The sequence below is a fragment of the Oratosquilla oratoria genome, chromosome 11 (genome assembly GCF_046742065.1).
Source record: "Oratosquilla oratoria isolate Oo_2021 chromosome 11, ASM4674206v1, whole genome shotgun sequence".
Lineage (NCBI taxonomy): Eukaryota > Metazoa > Arthropoda > Malacostraca > Stomatopoda > Squillidae > Oratosquilla > Oratosquilla oratoria.
In genome coordinates this window covers 52,524,619-52,549,511 of record NC_134787.1, presented here as the reverse complement: position 1 = coordinate 52,549,511, position 24,893 = coordinate 52,524,619, and the positions used below count along the sequence as shown (strand labels likewise).

Below are 24,893 nucleotides of genomic sequence, written 5' to 3'. Positions count from 1 at the left end.
TGTTTGACGCTCCAATCAGTGCGTTGAGGTCCTCATCGGATGAATGGAATCGCTCGGAGGCAGATATTGGTTTCGTAAATTGCAGAGGAAGGAATTGGAGCGATTGCGAGAAACGTGTCATTGAGAAGAATGTTGAAAAATGTCGGTCAGGTGTTTTTGCCTGTTGTCGTGTTCTCTGCATACAATTTATTATTATTTTTGTTAATTTATTTAATTTTTTATTTTCTGTTTTTTATCAAATACTGGAGGTAATGGAGCCAAAAGTCTCCTTCCCCCATTGTTATGTCTACATGTCGCTACCGGGGTACCAGATTAAATCTCACAATGAAGTGTTTGTGATGTCACTTTTTTTTCATTTCCTTTTTATTTATTTTTTTTTTCTTTCCTTTTAATATTCTTTCATTTTTGTCTCTTCGTTTTTGTCCTTTTTATTTTTTTCTCTTTCATTTGCAGTGGATGCTTATGCTTTTGTATCCAGTTTCATTCTACTCTCATGTTTGCATAAACTTGATTAGAATGAGGATATAATTACAAGCGATGGAATATTAATATAACGTTGGCATCCTCTATATTAATTTCTCGTTTCGCTGTCAGATTAGATTCCCTCTATTTGGAATCTCTTATAATTTTGACATCTCCAATATTTTAAATGAAAATTCCTCTCAGATATAATTTACAGAGTGCATCTGGTATCCTAGAATTCGTAGATATCGAAACGTCTACAGAATACTGGAGATGTAGCAAATCAACCATCACAATATACACAATTCGTGGCGCAGTTGGTAGAGTTCCCGGCTGCCACTACGGCGGTCCGGGTCCGAATCCCGCCCAGGGCTGAAATCATTTCAGTATCGCTGCGCTGCGGGTTGTTACTTCAACTCTCGTGGGCAGGGAGTTGGGTGTGTGTGTGTGTGCATGCGTGTAAGGTCACAGCATTACCCATAGATCGGTCATATACGAGCTCTAAGCTCTCTTCCGGGAGGGAAATAGCTGTCGATCACAAGTCCAACACGTGATCCAAAGACCATGATGATGATGATGAACCATGAAGAAAAAAAAAAATCTTGGAGAAGCGCGGGTTACCAAGGACGAAATACTATTAACCCCTTCAGCACAGAGGTCTCTCCTTTTAACTAAATAGAATTCTCTCGCGAAGTCGTGCCAAAAGGTTGAAGAAAATAGCGAGGAGGAGGCAGCAACAAAAATAAATCTGAAAAAACGCCATCTGGGGATAGGCCTAGAGCTCTAGAGCGAAGTAGGAGAGTTTCACACCTTGGCTACCGAGAGAGAGAGAGAGAGAGTGCCACGGAGTGCCATTGAGATGAGACAAGGGCGTCAACGGGATTAAATAAAGTGCCGCCCATCTACCCACCCCGACACGGAAGGTGATAAATGTATTTACTGCTGCAGTACTTACCAACGTGCTCCGCATCCACCCCGATCGAGTTCCATCTCCCCTCTCCCCCCCACCCATCCCACCTTCTCTACTTGACCTTCTCAGTCACCTCTATCTACCCTCCACCCCCCCTCCCCCTACCCCTGCAGACGTATCTGCTACGGCACCCAACTACGACAGATACCCACGTGCCCTATCTAAGGGCGTCCTCCTTCTTCGTCACCTCTCGAATTTTCCCTCCAGGTCCTTGGACGTGACCGATCTCAGTGTCCTTCTCATGTCTTCACCATAATACTACGTCTTCTCATCCCCCCCCCTTCCCTCCATTACTCTCACACGCTCTATTTGCTCCTCCTCCTCCTCCTCCTCCTCCTCCTCCTCCCCCACCTCCTTCCCCTCCTCCTCCTCCTCCTCCCCCTCCTCTCCTCATTCTCTTTCTTTTCCTCCTCCCCCTCTTCCTCCTCCCCCACAATCTACTCCTCACTTTCCTCCTCCTACCCTTTCCCTCCCCCCCTTCCTCATCTACCACCACTGCTTCCCCCCACTCCTGTTTCTCCTCCTTCTCTACCACTTCCTCCGCCTCCATCACCACCTCTACCACCTCCTACCCCTCCTCCTTCCTCCTCATGCACCTCCACTCCTACTTCCCCCTCTTCATGCTCCTCCTCCACTCTCACTTCTTCCTCGTCCTCCTCCTCCACCATCACCTCCTCTCCCACTGCCTCCTCCTCCTCCATCCCCACTGCCTCCTCCTCCTCCTCCTTCTCCACCACCTCCATCCCCACTGCCTTCTCCACCACCTCCATCCCCACTGCCTCCTCCACCTCCTCCACCACCTCCATCCCTACTGCCTCCTCCACCTCCTCCACCACCTCCATCCCCACTGCCTCCTCCACCTCCTCCACCACCTCCATCCCCACTGCCTCCTCTTCCATCCCCACCACCTCCTCCACCCCCACTACCTCCTCCTCCTCTATCCCCACTGCCTCCTCCTCTATCCCCACTGCCTCCTCCTCCATCCCCACTGCCTCCTCCTCCTCCACCCCCACTTCCTCCTCCTCTTCCTCCATTCCAATACCTCCTCCTCCTCCTCCTCCTGCTCCGTAGTCAACGATCTACTCTCACGTGACCGCGCCCTGACAACTCTTTTTCACCTTCGTTGTGTTCTTGGCACTCCTCCTCCTCCCCAGTGAGCCGCTTGGTAGCCGTCCGAAGGCAAAGCATGCGACGTGCGAAGGTGATCTCCGTCTACTTGTCCATATATCTATCTATCCATCTGTTGTCGAAACTATTGCTCCCTCTCAACTGTGTCTCGGAAACTGTGATCATGAGTTTGAACATTTGTGGATATGCGGGGAGTAGAAGATTCTTCTTCATCATCTTCTTCTTCTTCTATTTATTTTTTTTTTTTTTATTGCCACTATTTTCCAGACCATAGATACAGAGCTGATAACGCAGACCATTGGATTCGACAGCGTTACGAAACATTTCAGAGTAGTTACATATTTGTGGGGGGTATAAAAAAAAAAAAATATATATATATATATATATATATATATATATATATATATATACATACATACATACATACACCCGCCCCTTAAACCCTCCCTTTCACTCCCCAACATCTCTCCCCTCCCTCCCTTTCTCTTCTCTCCCCTTCACCTCACCCCACCTCTTTCTCTCCTATTCCCTTCCACTACCGTACTTTCTTTACAATTCCTGGCCATTCCTCCTATTTTATGTAGATATGTACTCTAGATATTAAACAGTATTAAATAAACTTTATATATATATATATATATATATATATATATAATACACACACACACACACACACACACGCACACACACACGTGTGTGTATGTGATATTTAATATTTCCTAGTTGGCTGGCGACTGTGGCATCATTTCCCGTTCGCTAAAAAAAATTGTAGCTTTGCTTGATCCTTGCCAGTTGTTCTTTTCACTCTCGTTTTCACCCGCCAGGATGTCTTGGGGCGAAACCCCTGCCCCCCTCCCCCCTCTCCCCCTCCTCTTCAGCTTCCTTATCTCAAGAACCCATCTTCCTTCATTATCTCCTCCCCCCTTTAATCCCCCCTTCCTTCTCCCACGCTGCATTCGTTTTCCTGTTTTTGTGGGTTCGGCTCCGCGTTTGAAGAACCCAGCACAAGGTCCCGGTGACTGCGGCCTGTCGTCGTCCTGGAAGTCCGAGCTCAAGGGGCAAAGGTTGCAGTCGTTTTCCAATTAATTCTCTCTTTTCTTCGATCTTTCTCCCTATCCACGCCTCTTTCACTCTATTTCTCTCTTTCTCTCTCTCCCACACACTTTCACTTCTCTCTCCTTTCCCCCTCTCCCTCTCCTCCTCTTTCCTCTTTCCCCTCTTTCCCCCATCTCTCTCCCTCTCATTTCCTCCCTCTTCCTCCCTCCCTCCTTCCCTCTCCCCCTCACCGTCTCCCTCCATTTCTCCCTCCCCCTTCCCTCCCTCTCCCCTTCCTTTCCTCTCTCCCAGCATCCTCTCCCCTCTCGTATTGTATACCCATAATCTTTAATCAGTATTCATTCTTCCGTTATCACGATCTCGGGTCTACTTCCTCTTTACCCCTCCTCTACTCGTCCTCTGTTTCTCCTCTACATGTCTTTTCCTCCTCTACTTCACCTCTACTCGTCCTCTACTCCTTCTCTGCTCTTTCACTTGCTTGTGAAGAATGTTTGGCTTTCATCAGTATCCCATCTCTATTCTTTACCCATTCCTTTACCTCCCCTACCCGTCCCTCCTCTATTTGTCTATTAACACACATTTCCGTCCTCACCCATTCTCGTCCCTCTACCCTCGTCCCGTTTTCTCTGAATCTCCTGGTCCTCAATAGTCCTGTCATTCCTAATCTCGTATCAGGTTCTATAACCTATCCAACCTCATCTCACCCCCATTAGCTCCCTGCAACCTGGTCTGCACCCTTGCAACCTCCTTATGCTTAGTGTACCGTCGATACACTTCAGACTCGCCCAGTAACACCGTCTTGGTTCGGGACTCTCGAACTCTGGTCGCTGCTAAGCGCCTCCGGGTGTAACCTTCACCTCCTTTACCAGTGGTCTCCTTCCTCTTGTTTAATTATCCCTTTCGCCAAGAATGAGTCTCCCCCCGCCCCCTTAGGCGAATAAAATCGCTTGACGTCAGCCAGAAGTAAAGTTGTTAGTGGCGATGAAAGGGACTCAAGGTCCCTTTTTTCTTTTTCCACTCGCGAATGCAAACAAGACCGCAGCATTGACCCACATCCCTCGCAAGCATTCAGTCATCGGTCTCTCTCTCTCCCTCTCTCTCTTTCTTTCTCTCCCTCCTCTCCCTCTCCCTCCTCTCCCTCTCCTTCCTGTCTCTCTCTCTCTCTCTCTCTCTCTCTCTCTCTCTCTCCTTCCTCTCTCTCTCTCCTTCCTCTCTCTCTCTCTCTCTCTCTCTCTCTCCTCTCTCTCTCTCTCTCTCTCCTTCCTCTCTCTCTCTCTCCTTCCTCTCTCTCTCTCTCTCTCTCTCTCTCCTTCCTCTCTCTCTCTCTCTCTCTCTCCTTCCTCTCTCTCTCTCTCCTTCCTCTCTCTCTCTCTCTCCTTCCTCTCTCTCTCTCTCTCCTTTCTCTTTCCTCTCCCTCTCCCTCCTTCCTCTGTCTCTCTCTCTCTCTCTCTCCCTCCTCTCTCTCTCTCTCCTTCCTCTCTCTCTCCTTTCTCTCTCTCCCTTCCCCCCTCCCTCCCTCCCATCCATCACAACGCTCGAGCTCAATATTCATTCTTCCATCATCATGATCTCGACTCAACTCCCTTTCTACTCCTCCTACTCGTCCTCTATTTCTCCAATACATGTCTTTTCCTCTTCTACTTCACCTCTACCCCATCTCTACTCCTTCTCTGTTCTTTAACTTATCTCTATTCTTTGTGTCCCTTTCACACCCATATCTCAAAATAATACTTAAAGAATATTTGGCATTTCCCAGTCTCCCATAGCCTTCCTTCCCGTTACTTTACCTCCCAACCCTTCTTCCTCTATTACATATATCCTCTATTCCTCAATTTACAAGAGAATTGTGTATGAAATTCTATGGAGTTGAAGTCTCTTGGGACTCTATGGCAACGTATCCCAACCTTTTCCGACCATAGCACCCCCTGTTGTCATGTCAAAGCAGTCCAGCATCCCTGTCTTGTAATTAGAAGGATAAAAGAAAGTGAACTGTACTGCTTGATGATTTATTTTCTTGATTCCTTAGAACTGAAACAAATTGTAGAAGAAATAAGAACACCATAGAAAGAGGAAATAGCATGGAAAACATTCAAATATGCACAACTGGGTAATCATTGATACATATATCAATGTGATTTATGTGTGCATCACCTCTCAGCACCCCAGGTTGGGAAACGCTGGTCTAAGGTGTCAAGGCACGACCGCTGGATGATAGGTTCGTCCCGACAGATGTTCAAGAAGCTATGTGGCCAAATTTGCTTTGCAGTGTCAGTGCCGGGTGTAATTGCTAACAGTGCCACATCTGAAGGTTTTAAGGGGAGTGCTACCCGGGTCGAAAGATCCTCCAGTTGCATTAAATAGTCGTACGTTAATTAGGGTTAATTCTCATTACGTGGCAGTTGAGGTGTGAAGTCACTTTCTCGTCGTCTTCTATCGAAACTGTCGTCCACCTTCCCCCATTTTCTTTCTATCCTCTTAGCGGCCTTTCATTTGCATCACCACCACTATCACCACCACCATCACCACCACCACTATTACCAACACCACCATCACCACTATTACCACCACCATCACCACCACTATTACCATCACCACCCCATACACCGTTTACTGGTACGCAATCTGCCCCTACTCCTTACTCCTCTCGTTACCTCCCCCCCCCCCCCACACACACACGCCACCGCGACTCTTCACCGGATGCGGGACCCCTAGATGGTGACGTACTCTTCCACATTTCCCATTTCGCCAAACTTTCGCCAAATTAGTTCTTGCCAGATTGATTGCGTTCTACAAAACTCCCATAGTTTAGGCATGTCGCCAAACACCCTGGGTTACTTTAGGGAAGGATAGGTTACGTTACATTGCGATGGAAATTTGGCGAAATGAGATTGATTCCTACTCTGTGTTTGTCTTTATGCTGCCTAGCGCCAGAAATGAGCCCTCGAACTATTGGAACCCTATAAGAAGGTATTCAGGGAAGTGTATTTCACCATCCTGAGGAGAGGTAAATGACTGAAGATTTCTAAAATACCCTGTAGCTCGGATTATTATTTATTTATGTATTTTACTTGTTTTTTTTTTAGAAGACTTGCTCCCTGTCTACACTTTATGTATGTGTGTGTGTATATATATATATATATATATATATATATATATATATATATATATATAAACAAACCCAAATTCCTCGCACCGGGTGACATTGGCCTGTTTACAGTTGCTGTCTCCAAGCTAATTGATTTCCGAAGCATCTCCCTCAGTAACCAGAGTTCGCAGTCACCTGACAAGTATTATTTTATCTACGTAGTATTACTACTTTAAGATTAGTAATTGGTAATTAATTCCACGGTAAGGAGGCAAAGCAAAAGGTTGCGTTTACTTTGCTGCTTCAATAATTTGGTCATAGGAAGAGATTAAACCAAAAACTTGTGTACACAGCTGGTGTTTAAAAGCGATCGGTTGTGTGACACCATTCTTCGTAAAGAATAGCTCATCACTACCGTAGTAGTAGCCAAGTGCAGAATTGTGCTTTAGTAGCCAAGTGCAGGATTGTGCTTTGTAATCCAACTCCTTCCTCCCGTCCTCCCTCCTTATCCAACTTCATCCTGGCAGACCTTTTCCTCACTCTCCATATCTCTCTCTATCCTGTCTTTGTATACTTCTCGCTCACTTAGTTACACACGCATAAGTGTCTTAACCCTGCGAGTAGCTTGCTCGTTTTGCATGTCCACTCTGTCACCGTTTGATTTAATTCATATTATTGGAGCGAAAGCAAATGGACAAATGGGTTTAACCTCCTTCCCTGTGGAGGGTATGGCACTGCCTCGGTGACGAAATGACCCAGCGGCTGCCAGAATAAAGTGATTAAAGTGCTCTCCGGCACCGAAGGGGGTTAACGAGGACAGGGGAGCGCCCCCATCCCTTCGGCGCCCAGTGGGTGCCACGAGGAACTCGAATAACCGAAACAAGAGGGGAAAGTGCCACTTGACATGGAAGGTGTTACTAGTAGCAGTTCAGAGTTTTTATATTGGATGAATGCCACGCAGAGAATATGTAGACGGGCTAAGGACATCTGTGGGAGAGGAAATAACAAATGTTATCTTGTTAGGAAAAGCCAAGTATAGACAGGAATGGAACTACATGGTGGCCAACGTCCAAGTGGATACGGCACCCCGGTGAAGTGGTTACTAGATGAGGCCCGTAGCAATTACCAGTTTGATGATAGTATGTATCATAAGCAAGCCATGAACGAGAGAGAGAGAGAGAGAGAGAGAGAGGGAGGGTGGGTGGGTGGGTGGGAGGGTGAAAGAGAGAGACAAACACTGACAAACATACAGACACTCTGACAGAGGAAGAGAGATGGAAGGAGGAGGAGGAGGAGGAGGGAGAGCAGAAGGAAATATGCACACCAGCCAGCGTCTGCCTTATGTAAGTTGCTAAGTGGAACCTTTGATCGGCATCTCCAACTTTTGCCCGGATACACTTATCACGTACAGTACAAGCATGCACAGATGCAGTCACAAGTATAGACGAGTCCGCGCGTGTACGCACGCACATACGGACTTATATATGCACACACGTAGACAGACACACACACACACACACACACACACACACACACACACACACATATATATATATATATATATATATATATGTGTGTGTGTGTGTGTATGTATATAATAAATGAGTGTGTGCGTGCGCGCTTGCTTGCTTTTATGTGATGTGTAAAACACAGAACGGTAGAGTGTAGATGGTATTTTTTTTACATATAAAATTCCCAGAAGAACAGTACATACATTCATAAGTAGGGCAGCTCAATATACACACTTTAGCAGGGAAGATAACGTGATACACGTACGTGTGTGTGCGTGTATGCGTGTGTTTAATACATGTGCGTGTGTGCAATATATGTGTGTCTGGATTCATACGTGTGTGCGCGCGCGTGCGTGCGTGTGTCTGTATCATTAGCACAATCATGTATTAGTTATGCATAAGTATATGTGTGTGTACGTGCGTGTCTGTACCATTAGCACTCACTCACAAACATGTATCAGTTATGCATAAGTATATGTGTGTGAGTGCGCGCAACTACCATTAATACGCAGACACAAATGTGTATCACAGTTGTGCAAAGTACACGCTTTTTCGAGACCAAACTAAGTCTCCTTGACAGTTGTGCGCACGCGCGGGATCGTGCACACAAGCACACACAAGTCTATATTTATCGAATCCCGAATACCAAGCATTGTATAGTTTTTAGTTCCTATCTTTACTACTATAGATACGCACGTTTATATTTATGTACACCATATTGCATTTGTAAATTCGTAAATGATACTAGGGGTGGGGTGGGGTTGGGGGTTTCGATAGCTGAATAGAATAGACTGACTGTAGTCGTAATTAGGGCCAATGAGAGTGGGGGGAAGGGGGGAGAGCTAAGAAGGGTCCCATAGCAATCATGTAACATCTATCCCCCCTCCCCAGAACAAGAACTTTCTACTACCTCGCCCCCCCCCATACACTCTTATTCACATGCACAAACATCCTTGTCACACCACAGATACTTCTTTTTAATATTGTTTGTTATTATTGTAGACCTAGTTGCATAGGCATAGGTTTACTGGACATCAAATCCTCGATTTTGAGAATAATAAGTAATCTTTGCCTGCCTCCGTTCCCCAAAGGGGTCTTGTACTGCCTTTGAGTATTTCTCTTGGAGGCCCTGGTCATTATATCTGTACAAGTTTAATTGCCGTCGTTTAACCCGTAGCCAGCGAAAATCACTATATCTATTATACATACATGCACACACACACACACACACACACATATATATATATATGTATATATATATATATATATATATATATGTATATACACACATATAATCTAGTCGCCACCAAGCTATTTTATTCAGTAAAGTGTGTGGGATGGAAAACATTGTGTTTAAAGGGTAAGGAGCACTTGATGTGCTTTCGCAAGGGGGTTCCCTGCTATCCTGTATGCACATTGAACAAACCATGAGTTCGGGAGAACAAGAGGACTTCATGGTGGAGATTCGATCTGGTGAACCACATTTAACTTTGCCAAGGTTTCTTGGAACGTTTGTGGATTAGGCAATGGCACTTTGCCAGTGAGCGTCCCCGGCTCAGACGAAAAGATGCTTTGTTGGTCTGGGTAACTTAACTGCAGTTACTTCATTCATTTACCCGACGTCTCACCGATGCCAGAGGCGCCTTGCCTCCCACTTCTCACCTCTCTCTCTCTCTCTCTCTCCTCTCTCCTCTCTCTCCCTCTCTTCTCTCCCACCCTTTCCTGCATCTCTCTCTCTTTCCTCTCTTTCTCCCTCCATCTCCTCTCTCACGCCCTCTCCTCCCTCCCGCCCTCACCTCTGTCCCTCTCTTCTCTCCCTCCCTTTCCTCTCTCTCTCTCTTCTCTCCCTCCCTTTCCTCTCTCTCCTCTCTTCTCTCCCTCTCCTCTCGCTTCCTTTACTTTCTCTGTCACACACACACACACACACACACACACACACACACACACACACACACACATACCACAATCGCAACTAAATTTCACAATGGTCAGGAACAGAATACCATGCAATTAGGTCGTATCTTGATTAACCAATCTTTACTGGGCGGGATTATTTGATTCTGGCTGCCGCCAGGCTATTTTATTCACCTCCATGGCAACCCCCCACCAGTAAGTTAAAACATAAATGTAACAATTTTGTTTAAGTCGTTTTCTTTCATATGATTGGTAGACTCTATGACCAGTCAGTGATTTAACAGAATTTTGATTTGTACTATTAGTTAGACTCTTGGATTCGATGGTCACGTTTCTTTCGTCTTCCTCTTGTAGATGATTATTGTCTCGTAACAATATAATGGTGTATTGAAATAAATATTGTAGGTTCTCTGCAAGTTTCTTACGGTTTTGAAGTCGACGAATATTCCGTATAGGACAGTGTTCAAGTAAAGCTACACTTTTCGTACCCAATCGTAATTTGTGTGTGTGTGTGTGCTTGTGTGTGTGTGCGTGTGAATAGAGTAAGCAGACGACAGCCTGAATTAAAGTCTGGATTTAAGCTTCTGGACGTTCTTGAGTTTCCTGGAGTCTTGAATTCCTTGCGAGTTTCTCTCGATTTTAAGTTATGCGAAATTGATTTCTCGCCAAGTGACGAGAATTCTCGACAGTTTTTGCCGAGAGCGAAAAAGCTGCAGCACTGGTGTACAACGCGTGTGCACCCTACCCCCCACCCCCTCCCCCCGCCCCCCGGACTGTCTGGAGAAGAACCGCGACGACGTTCCTCGACTATTATCTGACGCTCTCCCCAGGTTATTGTACGATTTGTTTTATTCCAGTGGTCTAGGTATACGCTTACTTTCGTCATCCATAGGGGGGCACTCTCTCCTCTTTCTGTCTGTCTGTCTGTCTCTCCCCTCTCTGTCTCTCTCCTCCTCTCTCTCCCCCTTCTCTCTCTCTTTCCTTCCTTCTCACGCACACACACACACACACACACACACACACACACACACACACACACACACCTGTCCACGACTTGGACACGTTCAAAAGGAGAGCACAGTCGAGAGAGAGAGAGAGAGAGACATACCTTGTGCCGCCAGCACTTGAATTTGATCTGCTACATTTCTCTGTCGTTTCCGGGCTGTATTTTTGGGCCGTTTGTTCTGCCTTTGTAACCGTTTCACTTGTCTTTACTTTGTGTCAAAGAAGATAACGCAACTGAGCAAATATCTTGACAGGGTGAACATGGCACAGAGCACCATCAATTAGAAGTCAAAGGATAGTATGTACGGATGTAAGGGAGGAACAGCAGACATGACACCACCACCAGTTAAAATGGAATAGAATAGAATGAAAGTTTAGTGCCAACATCAACTACACAAATCTGTGCCACCACCACCTCTGCCAGTGCTACCAGGAGCCTGATCATTGCCAACACCGCTTTCATCATCCCACTTCCTACCTCTTCAGCCATTTTTACTTTTCCCATCTCATCTCCCAGATATCACCCACTCGTCTGTCTTCCACCCACCCCCCATCCCCCCTTCCTTTTTCCCTCCCACGCCTTCTCTCCACTCCCTCTCTCCCTCCCTCTCCCATCTCTTCCTTTCCCTCCATCACATCTTTCTCACTCCCTTCCCCCACTTTCTCTCCCCCTCCCCTTTCTCTCCCCCCTCCCCTACCCTTCCCCTTCTCTTCCCCCTCCCCTTCTTTCTCCCCCTCCCCCTTCCCTTTCGCTCCCCCTCCCCCTTCCCTTTCGCTCCCCCTCTCCCTTCCCTTTCGCTCCCCCTCCCCCTCCCTTCCCTTTCGCTCCCCCTCCCCCTCCCTTCCCTTTCGCTCCCCCTCCCTTTCTCCCCCCTCCCCTTCCCTTTCTCTCCCTCCTCCCCCTCCCTTTCTCTCCCTCTTCCCCCTCCCCCCTCCCTTTCTCCCCCTCCTCCCCCTCCTCCCCCTCCCCCTTCCCTTTCTCTCCCCCTCCCACTTCCCTTTCTCTCCCCCTTCCCTTTCTCTCCCCTTCCCTTCTCTCCCCTTTCCCTTTCTCTCCCCCTCCCCCTTTCCTTTCACATACTCATCCCTCATTCTCACTACCCCTCTCCCCCCTCTCCTCGCATTTCCCCTCTCCCACCCCCTCGTTGTCTCACACTACCCCCTTGCCCTCCCTCCACCTCTCCCTTTCTCGACACCGAAATTTGGGCGATAAAACCCCAATACCAATGTCATCCCGCCACACATGCAACAAAAACGAGACTCCTCTCCAGTCTGTAAATACCCCACAGCATACAAACCCTCTGACATCATACATCATTACTCCCACAGCTGAGGAAAACTACACCCCCGCACAAGACCACGAAGAATATAGAATGACATACAGCGACAATGTGATATTGCCCATAAGGATAGAAGCAATGGTAAATTGTCGGTAATAACGAGCTCTCCCTCGAGTTTCCCTTCATATCCCTCTCCCGCTTCTTCAGTGTGTGTGAGTGAATCACCATGGTCTTGGATCACCTGTTGGACTCGTGATCGACATCTATTTCCCTCCCGGAAGAGAGCTCAGAGCTCATATATGACCGATCTATGGGTAATGTTGTGATCTTACATGCACACACACACACACACACACACACACACACACACACACACACACACACACACACACACACACACAACTCCCCGCCCACGAGAGTTGGAGTAACGACTCGCAGCGCAGTGATACTGATATTATTTCAGCCCTTGGAGGGATTCGAACCCGGATTGCCCTAGTGACAGGATGTGTGTGTGTGTGTGTGTGTGTGTGTGTGTGTAAGGAAGAGAGAACCTTCCGAATTCTTTCCTCGTTATATTAAGTTTCTTGCTGACGTATGAAATTATTTGATGGTTCTCTTCCTGTGATGAACGAGTGGGGGGATGGATACATGTCGACGGAATGGGGGGGTCGGGCGAACTGTCGACTAATTTCCCTCGTCCGTCTCCGTTTCGGCCGACATGGCACTAGGACTTGCTGCATTTCGGCGGTGCACGCACACATGCCGTGAGCGCCATTCCTTTTGAAAGACCGGAAAGGTGGACCCGTGGAACCTCGGGCCAAGTTTTGTTTTTACTTCTTTCGTGTCTCTCTCTCTCTCTCTCTCTCTCTCTCTCTCTCTCTCTCTCTCTCTCTCTCTCTCTCTCTCTCTCTCTCTCTCTCTCTCTCTCTCTCTCTCTTGCGCGTTTGTATCGTGCGATACAGTTGGCAAGATTTCCATGTAATACACTTTGCTGCAATGTTCTTTTGTCACCACGGCCCAGTTTGATTTTACGTATTACCTTCACGAAGTTCGCTGGCTGAGCGATTTAGGGCGTCGTTACCTGCGGCGAAGGTCGAGGGGATGGCGGTTCGAATCCTGCCACCGGCGAAGTTAAACAAAGGGTATGGTTAATTAAATTCCACGTTACAAAGTCCTCTGTAAGGTACGCCGTCCTAGCCTTCCGATGAGAGGAGTTTGTAACATTAAACCATATCAGCCTTCACGAACCTGGTCATTTCACGGGTCCTCTTTACCTTTGTCACTACTGTATGAAAAAATATCAAATACATAATGTTACTACAATGGTGGTGATAGTGGTGGTGGCAATGGTGGTAGTGGTGGGGAAGATACGAGTTTTATTTGATATATGTTCACGGCGTGGCGATCCGCGAAACAAAAGCCCGCTAACGAGCATAGAGTCTGCGACCCCAACTCTCCTCTGAGAATCACTGGCGTACCGAACCGTGAGATGTGACTGATGTGGCACAACACTGTTCATGAGAACGGATGAGTATGCTCGGAAAGGTTAATGAAATCGAAGAGTATAAAGCTCTTTATTTTGCATAACGCACGAAGACGGATGCGGTGTTGCCAATTGTGCGTCATCAAGAAGAGTTTCTTGAAAGCAAGCGCTTCGCGATCGTTGCGGTACAAGTCGGGCATTTGTCTCGTTACGTCCACTTGGCTTACTGGGCTGACCCCTGAAACGCGTCTAGACCGCAAGTCCTCGTTAAAAGCTGAATCATTTTCCACAAGAAAATTGACGCTACTGCAGTCACCGAACTCTGAAGATTTTTTTTTTTTTTTGCGCGCACGTTCTCCATTCGCACCAGTATTTAGATGCGGTACCTTTAAGGATTTTGTCAAGGTGAATGCCAATTGTATTCAGTTTCGTGGGGAAGGAGAGAGACGTATGAACCCACTGGTGCTTGCGTATGCTGACGATATAGCTATAGCTGCAAACAGTTGGGAAGATCTACAAACTGAAATGGACAAATGGAATGATGTGCTAAAACAATACAGGATGCAGATGAATGTTACAAAAACGGAAGTAATGTGTGTCGACAGAAGGCGAGTTGAGGGAAGAATCGAAGTTGATGGACAATAATTAAAACAGGTCGAACATTTTAAGTATTTGGGAGTGGAATTCAGTGATAATAACCAGCAGGAGACTGAAATAAACAGCAGGATTACAAAATATAACAACACCCTAAATATTTTGTACCCACTATTAAAAGAAAAAAGCATCCCACTTCAATGCAAGAAGACAATTTATGTCTCAGTGTTAAGACCGGTGTTGAACATACGGCAGTGAAGCCTGGTCCCTAAACATCAAATTAAAATGTCGCATTCAAGCAGCAGAAATGAGAGCCCTTAGGATAATAAGAGGAGTGACAAGACGCGATAGATTAAGGAATGAGCGGATAAGACAGGAAATAGGAGTGATGTCAGTGTTGGATTTAATAGAAGAGTGGAAAATGAGGTGGTTTGGACACGTTATGAGAATGGAAGATTGGAGGTACCCAAGACAAATGCTGGAATGGGTACCCACAGGTAAAAGACCAGTAGGGAGACCCAGGACCGGATGGATTAAAGGGTGTTGAAGAAGCATTAGAAAGAAGAGACACAAACTTACCAGAAGTGAAAGAAAAAGAGACCTACGAGGATAGAGATGCATGGAGAAGTCTAGTGAAGAGCTGCCGCTGACAGGATTATTCCTACCAGGCGTAGGGTGAGAGGTGAGAGTGAGAGGGGTGTCAGTGGGCTATATGGTAGTCTCCATTGAACTATTGACATCTTTAAATACCGCACACACCATATCGTATGTTAATGTTGTGGGATTTGTTCTGGCGGTCAATGGTTGCCTAATGTATTTAGCCTGGCGGGACCCCCTGGGTGCAAATAACATATATGCATACGAGTAAACGTGTGTGTGTGTGTGTGTGCACGCACCCCCACGTGTGTGTGTACGCGCCCCCACATGTGTGTTTGTGTACGCGCCCCCACATGTGTGTTTGTGTACGCGCCCCCCCACATGTGTGTTTGTGTGTGCACGCACCCCCACATGCGCGTGCGTGTTGGGTGCACGTAAATATTGTGGATGGGAAAGTTTAAGTAATGTCGATGGACAAGGAAATCACAAAGAGGTATAAAGTGGTAAAGTCGAGACGTGGAGTCGTCGTAATGCAGGGCAGAGTTCCGTGGTTTCCCCCCGCCGTACTTCTGCGTGGCCGCGAAGAGGCTTTGCGGGGGCGCTGAACAACTTTGGTGCCCCGTGGGAAGCTCCCCGGCGTCCCGTGGGAGTGGCGAGGAAATGAACTCCGTGGTGAGACCACAAGTGGCAGACCAAGGAATCTGGAACAGTTGCACCCAAATGTCCTGTCTTCGCTCTTCCTGAGTTTACTGCTAACACAACCTCCATTTATATATATATATATATATATATATATATATATATACATATATATATGCAATAAAAACACTAGGAGCGTGTGTTCACAAATGCGTAAGTAACCATTAGGAAAAGTAAACTAACGAAGCAGAGCGCTTTCGTATAATTACATCTTCAGTGCAGATACAAAGATGTAATTAAACGAAAGCGCTCTGTTTCGTTAATTTACTTTGCTAGTGGTTACTTACGCATATATATATATATATATATATATATATATATATATATATATATATATATTTTTTTAGGTTCCAATTTTTGTTAAGGGAAGGAAACTAGAGTAGATGTGTACGGTTTCATAACGGGGTCGGGTGCGAACAAATAAATTTTTTTTTTAAAAAGGAATTAGATTAAATAAGATGATTAATATGTAGAAAAATAAATTATATCAAACCGTCCAAACAAGCTAATAAAGCTAAACAAAGAATAACTAGTTGACAAACATAACAGCATATTGCTCTTGTGGTTATCAAGCTGAACTTCAGCATGATTGACTTCAGGACTTCCCAGAAGTAACACATCTACAACTGAGCAAAGGAGAGCATCGCCTTAAGTATCAACAATGTTCTCGACACGAAGTTCCCACATTTAAAACATTTTCTCCAACCTTGGCGAAAGTGAAGTGACTAATTTCATTCGCTCTACGAAGGGACATTACAGATGGGTTAAGTTTATAGACAAACCAGTCTCTGATAAAGCGAGCTAGAAAAAAAATTGTAAAAATTATATTTGGTAATGGCAACAAACGTTCTCCAAATGTGCCAAAATCCCCTGAACCAGGGTTGCCACTGTGGTCTATGCCAGTTCCCACAAAAGAGTGAGATTTTTTCCGCAAAATTCCCACAAGGAAATCTGGATTTCCACATTTTTCCCACAAAAAGAAGGAATTATTATATACACAAGTTCCATGCAACTTACAATTCTTCAAATTGTACATATAATTCTTTAAATTATTTTCCACAAATTTGTGGAAAATTTTTCACAAAATGGCACCAGGGCCCTGAACCCTACGATGGCGACGGGAGGCGGGGAGGTGGTGGTCACGGAAATAAACGAGACGACCTGGCGCCAGCCAGAATAGAATAAATTTCCGTCCAAGGTGGCATCACGGAAAAGAATAAAATCGCCTGACGGCAGCCAGATTGAAGACTACATCCTGGTACCGTTTCTACACACCGGTACCAGTACCGGTACCACCATCGCTGTAATGATGCGCCCCCGGTACTTGACCCCAGCACCGGCGTAAGACCCTTTCATCGCTTCCGTGAGCAGCGACACCACGCCAGTGAACACGAACCTAATCCCTGTGAACGACGAAGACCAGTTCCTACATGAACAGAACGCACCCTTAGCATTGCTACCGTGCCTCGCATCTTCCCATAAACAAATGTTTGTTTCTGTAGGAAAGGACCCGCCTTGAACATATAGTGACATGATCGTGACCCATGAAACAAACGATTGTTTCTGTAGGAAAGATCCCGCCTTAAACATATAGTGACATGATCGTGACCCATGAAACAAACGATTGTTTCTGTAGGAAAGATCCCGCCTTAAACATATCGTGACATGATCGTGACCCCTCTAACGTCTCTGAGCATGAAGAACAACGTCATGAACAGAGACCTGTTCAGGAATGAACAGAGACCTACCCTGAACACGACCATAAACATGACCTTTAGTCTCGCTAAACATTAATCCCACTTTGAACAACATGCAACACGCAGTACGAAATATGCAATATGCGTCACGATACTCAATATGCAACATGCAACCCAGCATTCATTATACAACTCAGTAAGCATCTCGTCATATAACGTGCAACACGCAACTCGACAAACAACACGCAGCTCGACAAACAACATGCAACTCGACAAACAACACGCAACACGCAACTCGACATGCAACACACATGGAACTCGTACAATACATAATTCGACGTGCAATACGCAACTCGACATGCAACACGAAACTCCAGCATTAACACGCAGCAACATACAATTCGAACATACGCCATGCAACTCAACATGCAACACACAAATCGGCATACAACACGCGTGTTGCGTGTTATCTCCGATTTTTTCTCAGTTCAATAGGTAGTGGATGGAATTTGCGTGTCACACGTATTAATGGAATTGTTGTTTTGAACATCGTTCTGATGTTCACATATGTCTCTCTTGAGGCTACGTAAAGTATCCCAGATGTAAGATGTTCTTGGCAGGGATTTTTTTAACATTATTTTCACTGAATCATTGATTGATACCTGGATGTGGTGTTCCTGTAAGATGGATTGCAGAGTTGCTCATTTTCAAAACCCGCCATCCTCTTCACGTCTATCAGGAGCCGAACCCTGAGGAATTATGTTCAACTTTCGAACTGGGCCGAAGATCGCTATCAACTTCAACTTCAACTCTATATCTTGCGCTTCGTCATACACGAAGATCTGACAGCCAGTGACCGTATCCTCTCTGATCCGGTAACACAGAAACAGTTCCCAGACTAATGCAACACAGACAGATCTAAAGTTCCTTCACAGAGATATCTGTGAGTAGATCTGAGGACAGCTGCCAGTTATTTGGGGCTGCGGCTGGAACTCGAGGCAAGATTTGAGTTTTCTATCTGCCCAAATATCGCCTTCGCCACCTCCAACTTCGTCTTTTAGACGCGATACTCTCCCAAAGGACAGACGCTGAGGTTATCACCAACGTAACACGTCCCCCACTTCATTCCCGTCCTCCTCTCCCTTTTCTTCTCTCATCCTTGCAGTTCTCTTGATTGTCTTGATAGCTTATGTAGTTCTGTTGCTGAGTTAAGTATCCTAGCCAGTTAAGTCACGGCGGGGCGAATTTAGAGTTTTTTACTTTTTCTGTTTTTTGTTACTATCCTTTTGGATGTAGCTTTTTGTCTTTACTATAGTTTTAAAATAGTTTTTATGGCTTATTAACATGTGAAGGTTTAGAAATGCTTTATATGTAACTAAAGTGGCATCGTAAACCGAAATTATATATATATATTTTTTTATGTTTGTCTTTCAACAAGGGTTTCGAGCTTTATATAACTTAGGGCCTCCCCTTGTCAGAAGTCGGTATGTACTGGCTACGACTATGACCTACCTCAATAACCACGACCATAGCCACGATTCCACAGTTATAACCACGACCCCCCACAGCCATAACCACGGCCCCCACAGCCATAACCACGGCCCCCACAGCCATAACCACGGCCCCCACGACCATAACCACGACCCCCACAACCATAACCACGGCCCCCACAGCCATAACCACGGCCCCCACAGCCATAACCACGGCCCCCACAGCCATAACCACGGCCCCCACAGCCATAACCACGGCCCCCACAGCCATAACCACGGCCCCCACAGCCATAACCACGGCCCCCACAACCATAACCACGGCCCCCACAACCATAACCACGACCCCCACAACCATAACCACGACCCCCACAACCATAACCACGACCCCCACAGCCATAACCACGACCCCACAGCCATAACCACGACCCCCACAGCCATAACCACGACCCCCACAGCCATAACCACGACCCCCACAGATATAACCACGGTCCCCACACATATAACCACAGTCCCCACACATATAACCACAGTCCCCCACGACTATAGGCACGACCTCCCACAGCCATAACCACGGCCTCCACACCCCACCACCACTGCTTACGACTACACCTCAACCTTCCCCACGACCCAGTTACCGTCGCTGAGCTCGTGACATGGAACACCTTCCCATCACCTCTTCTGTTGCCTGGTGCCCCCCTTTCCTCCCTCCCCCCTCCCCTCCCCCAGCTTCTGTAGCAGCAAGTGTGTGAAGAGTCGTGGTTGGTTGCTGGTGCATAGGAAAGCACCAAGAAACACGACCTCTAGTGTGACTCGACCCTCTGTAGCCTGAGTCAGCGCCTAGGCTGACCGCATTTTACATTTCTTTCTTTCTTTCTTTCTCGCCAGTTTGCGGTTAGCTTCGGTTTATCTCCCCCTCCCCTCCCCCCCTCTCAACTCCCGAGAATGTTTTTCGATTCCATAGGACAGGACTCCTGGTCATCCTCATGACCTCTATCCCCCCCATCCCCCCCGATTCCCTATTCCTCCCCCCACATCCCGGCTCCAACAGTTGCCTCGCCTCATTTCATTCTTTTGTTTTTCACCAGCTTGCGGTTAACCACTGTTCCTTCACTATCCACTGCTACAGGGCTGGACTCTGACCATTCCCCATGACCTCGTCACACACACACACACACACACACACACACACACACGCACACGCACGCACGCACGCACTTAAAGCCCACCCCCACACCTCCTCCCTGAATCCCCACCCTCGCGTGCAACAGTTGCTTTCTTTTAACTCCGTCTGTAGTTGCTAGGACCTGTTGGCTCATCTCGCCTGACGCCTCTTCCAGGTTATAGAGTGTAACAAATTCCAGCCTGGTGGTGACAAATATGGCAAATGTATGCTCTCAGCAGGTCGGCCGGTTATCGTACGACTCGACTTGTTCCTGGTGCCGTTGAGCGCTTCGGCGACCAGGTCGTCGCCCTCTAGCAGGGCCATCGAGGGTCACCAATCCCTATCAGGGCTATCGTGCCCTTAGGGGAAAATGTAGGGTACGAAATCGGGGGTGCCCCTGTAATGTGGTCTTTAGCCTGAAGGTCATTTTGCCGCCAACGACAGTAACTTGGCAACTAATACAATCGGCGCCTGGCGAGGAGCTGGTGGGACGAGGAGTAGGGGGAGGGAGGGGAGGGGGTGTTGGCGACTCGCTCGCATTGTGGGACCTTGAGATTCGGAGCCCCAGGGGTGAGGCGGTTCGTGGGCACCGGGTCTTGAGGCAGTGGGAGCCAACACGTCGAGGAAGACACACGTGGTCTCACTCCTTCCTCCAGCGATCTTCACAACCCAAGACAATCACAAGTGAGCTAAGCGTGTCTGTTGAAATAGTTCCCGACCGTCGGGAGTGCAGTGATGCCGCGATTATTGTCAATACCATTTTCTCCCAATGTCTTTTTAATGTATGACTTATGTTGGTGGAAACGAGTGGCACTTCGGGGACTTGATGAAGTATGCTTTTTCGGGGGGCTCTTCGTTTGGAGTGGGGACGAATAGAGGCGGAGTCAAGGAGGAGTTGGGCGTACTCGGCTGGCCTATACATAACGGTGAGCGCGAGAACGCCCACGCGCCCCCATTTGACGGAGTTAATTTTGGTCCTACCTGGCCGTTGCATGATCCTTCGGTACGTAAACCACGTTTGCTCAGTCCCCTGTTTAAGGTAGGAAAAATATCTGAATTTGAGAACTTCTCTTCGTAAGTGCTGAAGTTAAGGAAATATCCTTGGTAGTGCGTCTTGAGATCTCGTCATTGTAGTTTTGACAAATATAAACTTGCTACGCATTCGGCTGTGCGCACTTTCAGCCAGTGTGCCGGCTCGTTGTGGTCCCCAAGTTTTTGAAAATGGCCTCTGTATTATTTTGCTCATAATAATTTAAAGATAAATTCCTATTTTCCACGAGAGGGTTTTCGGAGACGAGACTAGCGAGAGGTTGATGCAACAGGTTAAGTGTCTGGTAACTTGGATATCTCCATTTCCAGAGTTTGCAAATCCACCCATGTCGCAGATTTAATGTTTTAAGTAATAAATTGAAGCTTTGTTGTCGAGGTGATTTAGGAATGGGGCCACAGTAAAGCTTAGCGCGACGAGGTAAATGACGGGCAATTTGGCAAGTCTAGTCTTAAGAAAATTGAGCTTGGCGCTCTTGGTCGTCGCCAGACCGGGCTTAGGTCATTCGAGCAGACGAGAGTCGTTTCTCACGCGCCTGAAACTAAAGCGGTGTTTGGTACCACGCCGGTGTGAAGGTATGACATTACACCTCGCAAGCTGCCGAGCTAGTTAGTTTAAAAAGTCTTACTTAGGTTATACGGTGGGTTGGGTGGGTCATTTAAATGAAGATACTTAAAGTACACCCGCTGCCTCCTTCATACACAAATAGGCATTGAATAGATTAAATAGTCTGGACAGTCTCCGTCCTTCAAGTTGCGGGTATGATTTAGTGATCCCGTTCAGTCTTGCATGTGCTAAGGTGAGGGAAAGCGGCTCAAGTGGCGACGGGCGGTTGAGTCTCCAACTAGCACCAGATGTTCAGTTGGCGCCTGTTTAAAGGGAAGTTAAAGTATGCACAGACTGAAAGTCATTTGTGTCGTAGATTAGTCATGAGGTATCCTTGAACCATATTTAGTGGAGTAATTTGAGGAAGCTCTTGTCTTGTAAATAAGCAGTAGTCTCTTCTAATGCTACAGCGGTTATGTTTAGAAAATTGTCGGAAGGGGGAGGGGTAACCCATTTATTTTAGATGTAAAAGCTCCGCCTACAAAATGGAGGGCACAAGTGAACATGCTAAAGAAGCTCGAGATGTATTCTATAATGTAAACAGTCATGTATTTCATTCTAATTTGGGCGTATTGATGTATTTCAATTTGTCAAGTTATGAGGAGAAGGCTTAACACGGTCGTAGATTCATCATAGTATATGCAGCGTAAGAAATGTCCGGGTATGTGTGAAATTCCTGTCAATTTCCGGGTGACAACGCGAGGCTGTCCCCGGCCCGGCAACCGTGTACAGCGCCCGCCCTCTCGCCGGCCGGGGATGCACTGCCTGGTGTCCATGGTTATGTAACCATTGCTGCTCCCTTCGACCCGTGGTGGTGCCGCATCGCCCTGCCACTTCGCGCAGCTCGATGCAGTCAAACCTGTTTTCATGACCAGTGAGTGTCGCACCATAGTAGGGCAGACCCCTCCCTCGACACCCAGATCTTTCCTTTCCACTCCCCCACCCCGCTACCCTCCCCGTCACGTGCCCTACGTACCCCTTTACCAGTGCGACACCTTACTTCCCAAAACTGCCCATAACTTTTGCCCCCTTCTACGACCCCCTCTTGCACCCCCCCGTCGACTCCCCCACCTGCTGTCGCGAACCCCCCTCCTATTAGGACCCCCCCTCCCCATAATTTATCCCAGAACACACTTCCCTTTACCCTTTCCTGTCTTCTTTCTATTGCCCCTGTCTCCCGTCGTCTGAGCTTTGTTTGCTTATTGTTTGGATGTACACACGCCCGTGTGCACACGTAGTTGTGGCTAGCAGCAACCATGTTTGAATTTCAGACTTAGTTAGTTTACTGTACAGACTATAGTTTTATTTGGCCTTTTATTTACGCGTTCATTTTATTAATTTTTTTTTTTTTTGGGGGGGGGGGACTTCACACGTTCACACGCATGCATTGTGCACCGACATACCCTCTGCTAAAAACCTGTTTCTTGTCGTCGTCGTCGTCGTCGTCATCCTCCGCCCCCCGCCTGCACGCGACCCACGCCCTTCAGTTCCTGTTGGACACCCTTCACTTTCTCGACCAGATAAACTCGTCATGCACGTTTGTATCTGACTTAAAAGTAGGTTTGCAATTAAGAAAAAACGGCATGCTAGTTCGCATGAAGTAAGAGGACGGTTGAATTGGCCATCTCTGAAATAACTACGAAAAGGGGGGGGGACTCCCCTCCCCCCACAACTAGGGTTCAGCAGGGCAATGTTGAGGGGAAAGAAGGGTTTAGTGGGGGAAGATCTGGTAGCAATTTTGGGTAGTAAGGCGAAGTTACCAGGTATGGTTTTTGGTAACTTTAGAATTATATTGCTTGGTAACCAGTCGTGTATGATGGAACTACTAAAAGCGCTTTGGTTGTTTCCATATTGTATTGTTTCCTCTCGTTTTCATATTTTTCTACCCCTTCAATTCAGTCTTCCTTCGTTCTCTCCCTCCCTCAATCCAGTCTTCTTCAGCTCCCTCCCTCAATCCAGTCTTCCTCCGCTCCCTCCCTCCCCTCAATCCAGTCTTGCTTCGCGCGCTCCCTCCCTCCCCATTTTCCTTCCTTCTCTCCCACCCTCCCTTCCCATCTTCCTTCTCTCCCGCCCTCCCTTCCCATCTTCCTTCTCTCCCTCCCTCCCTTCCCATCTTCCTTCTCTCCCTCCCTCCCTTCCCATCTTCCTTCTCTCCCTCCCTCCCTTCCCATCTTCCTTCTCTCCCTCCCTCCCTTCCCATCTTCCTTCTCTCCCTCCCTCCCTTCCCATCTTCCTTCCCTCCCTCCTTCCTTTCCCATCTTCCCATTTTCCTTCCTTTCCCATCTAACCCATTTTCCTTCCCTCCCTCCCTTGCCATTTTCCTTCCCTCCCTCCCTTGCCATTTTCCTTCCCTCCCTCCCTTGCCATTTTCCTTCCCTCCCTCTCTTGCCATTTTCCTTCCCTCCCTCTCTTGCCATTTTCCTTCCCTCCCTCTCTTGCCATTTTCCCTCCCTCTCTTGCCATTTTCCCTCCCTCTCTTGCCATTTTCCCTCCCTCTTGCCATTTTCCCTCCCTCTTGCCATTTTCTTCTCTCCCTCCCTTGCCATTTTCTTCTCTCCCTCCCTTGCCATTTTCTTCTCTCCTCCCTCCCTTGCCATTTTCTTCTCTCCCTCCCTTGCCATTTTCTTCTCTCCCTCCCTTGCCATTTTCTTCTCTCCCTCCCTTGCCATTTTCTTCTCTCCCTCCCTTGCCATTTTCTTCTCTCCCTCCCTTGCCATTTTCTTCTCTCCCTCCCTTGCCATTTTCTTCTCTCCCTCCCTTGCCATTTTCTTCTCTCCCTCCCTTGCCATTTTCTTCTCTCCCTCCCTTGCCATTTCCTTCTCTCCCTCCCTTGCCATTTCCTTCTCTCCCTCCCTTGCCATTTCCTTCTCTCCCTCCCTTGCCATTTCCTTCTCTCCCTCCCTTGCCATTTCCTTCTCTCCCTCCCTTGCCATTTCCTTCTCTCCCTCCCTTGCCATTTCCTTCTCTCCCTCCCTTGCCATTTCCTTCTCTCCCTCCCTTGCCATTTCCTTCTCTCCCTCCCTTGCCATTTCCTTCTCTCCCTCCCTTGCCATTTCCTTCTCTCCCTCCCTTGCCATTTCCTTCTCTCCCTCCCTTGCCATTTCCT

At 47.3% G+C, this 24,893-nt stretch overlaps 1 protein-coding gene across 2 annotated transcripts in view; it reads left to right on the top strand.

Annotated features, from left to right (window-relative positions):
• Positions 1-24,893, top strand: part of Gyg (glycogenin 1) — an 88,485-nt gene that overhangs the window by 43,538 nt on the left and 20,054 nt on the right. The window contains exon 1 of one of the 2 annotated variants that reach the window (XM_076192887.1): positions 20,665-20,817. The exons of the other annotated variant lie outside the window; for it this stretch is intronic. Within the exon in view, the coding sequence (XP_076049002.1) occupies position 20,817 (1 nt within the window). The 5' untranslated portion in view covers positions 20,665-20,816. Of the gene's footprint in view, positions 1-20,664; positions 20,818-24,893 lie in introns of those variants that run through there. 2 annotated transcript variants of the gene reach the window in all.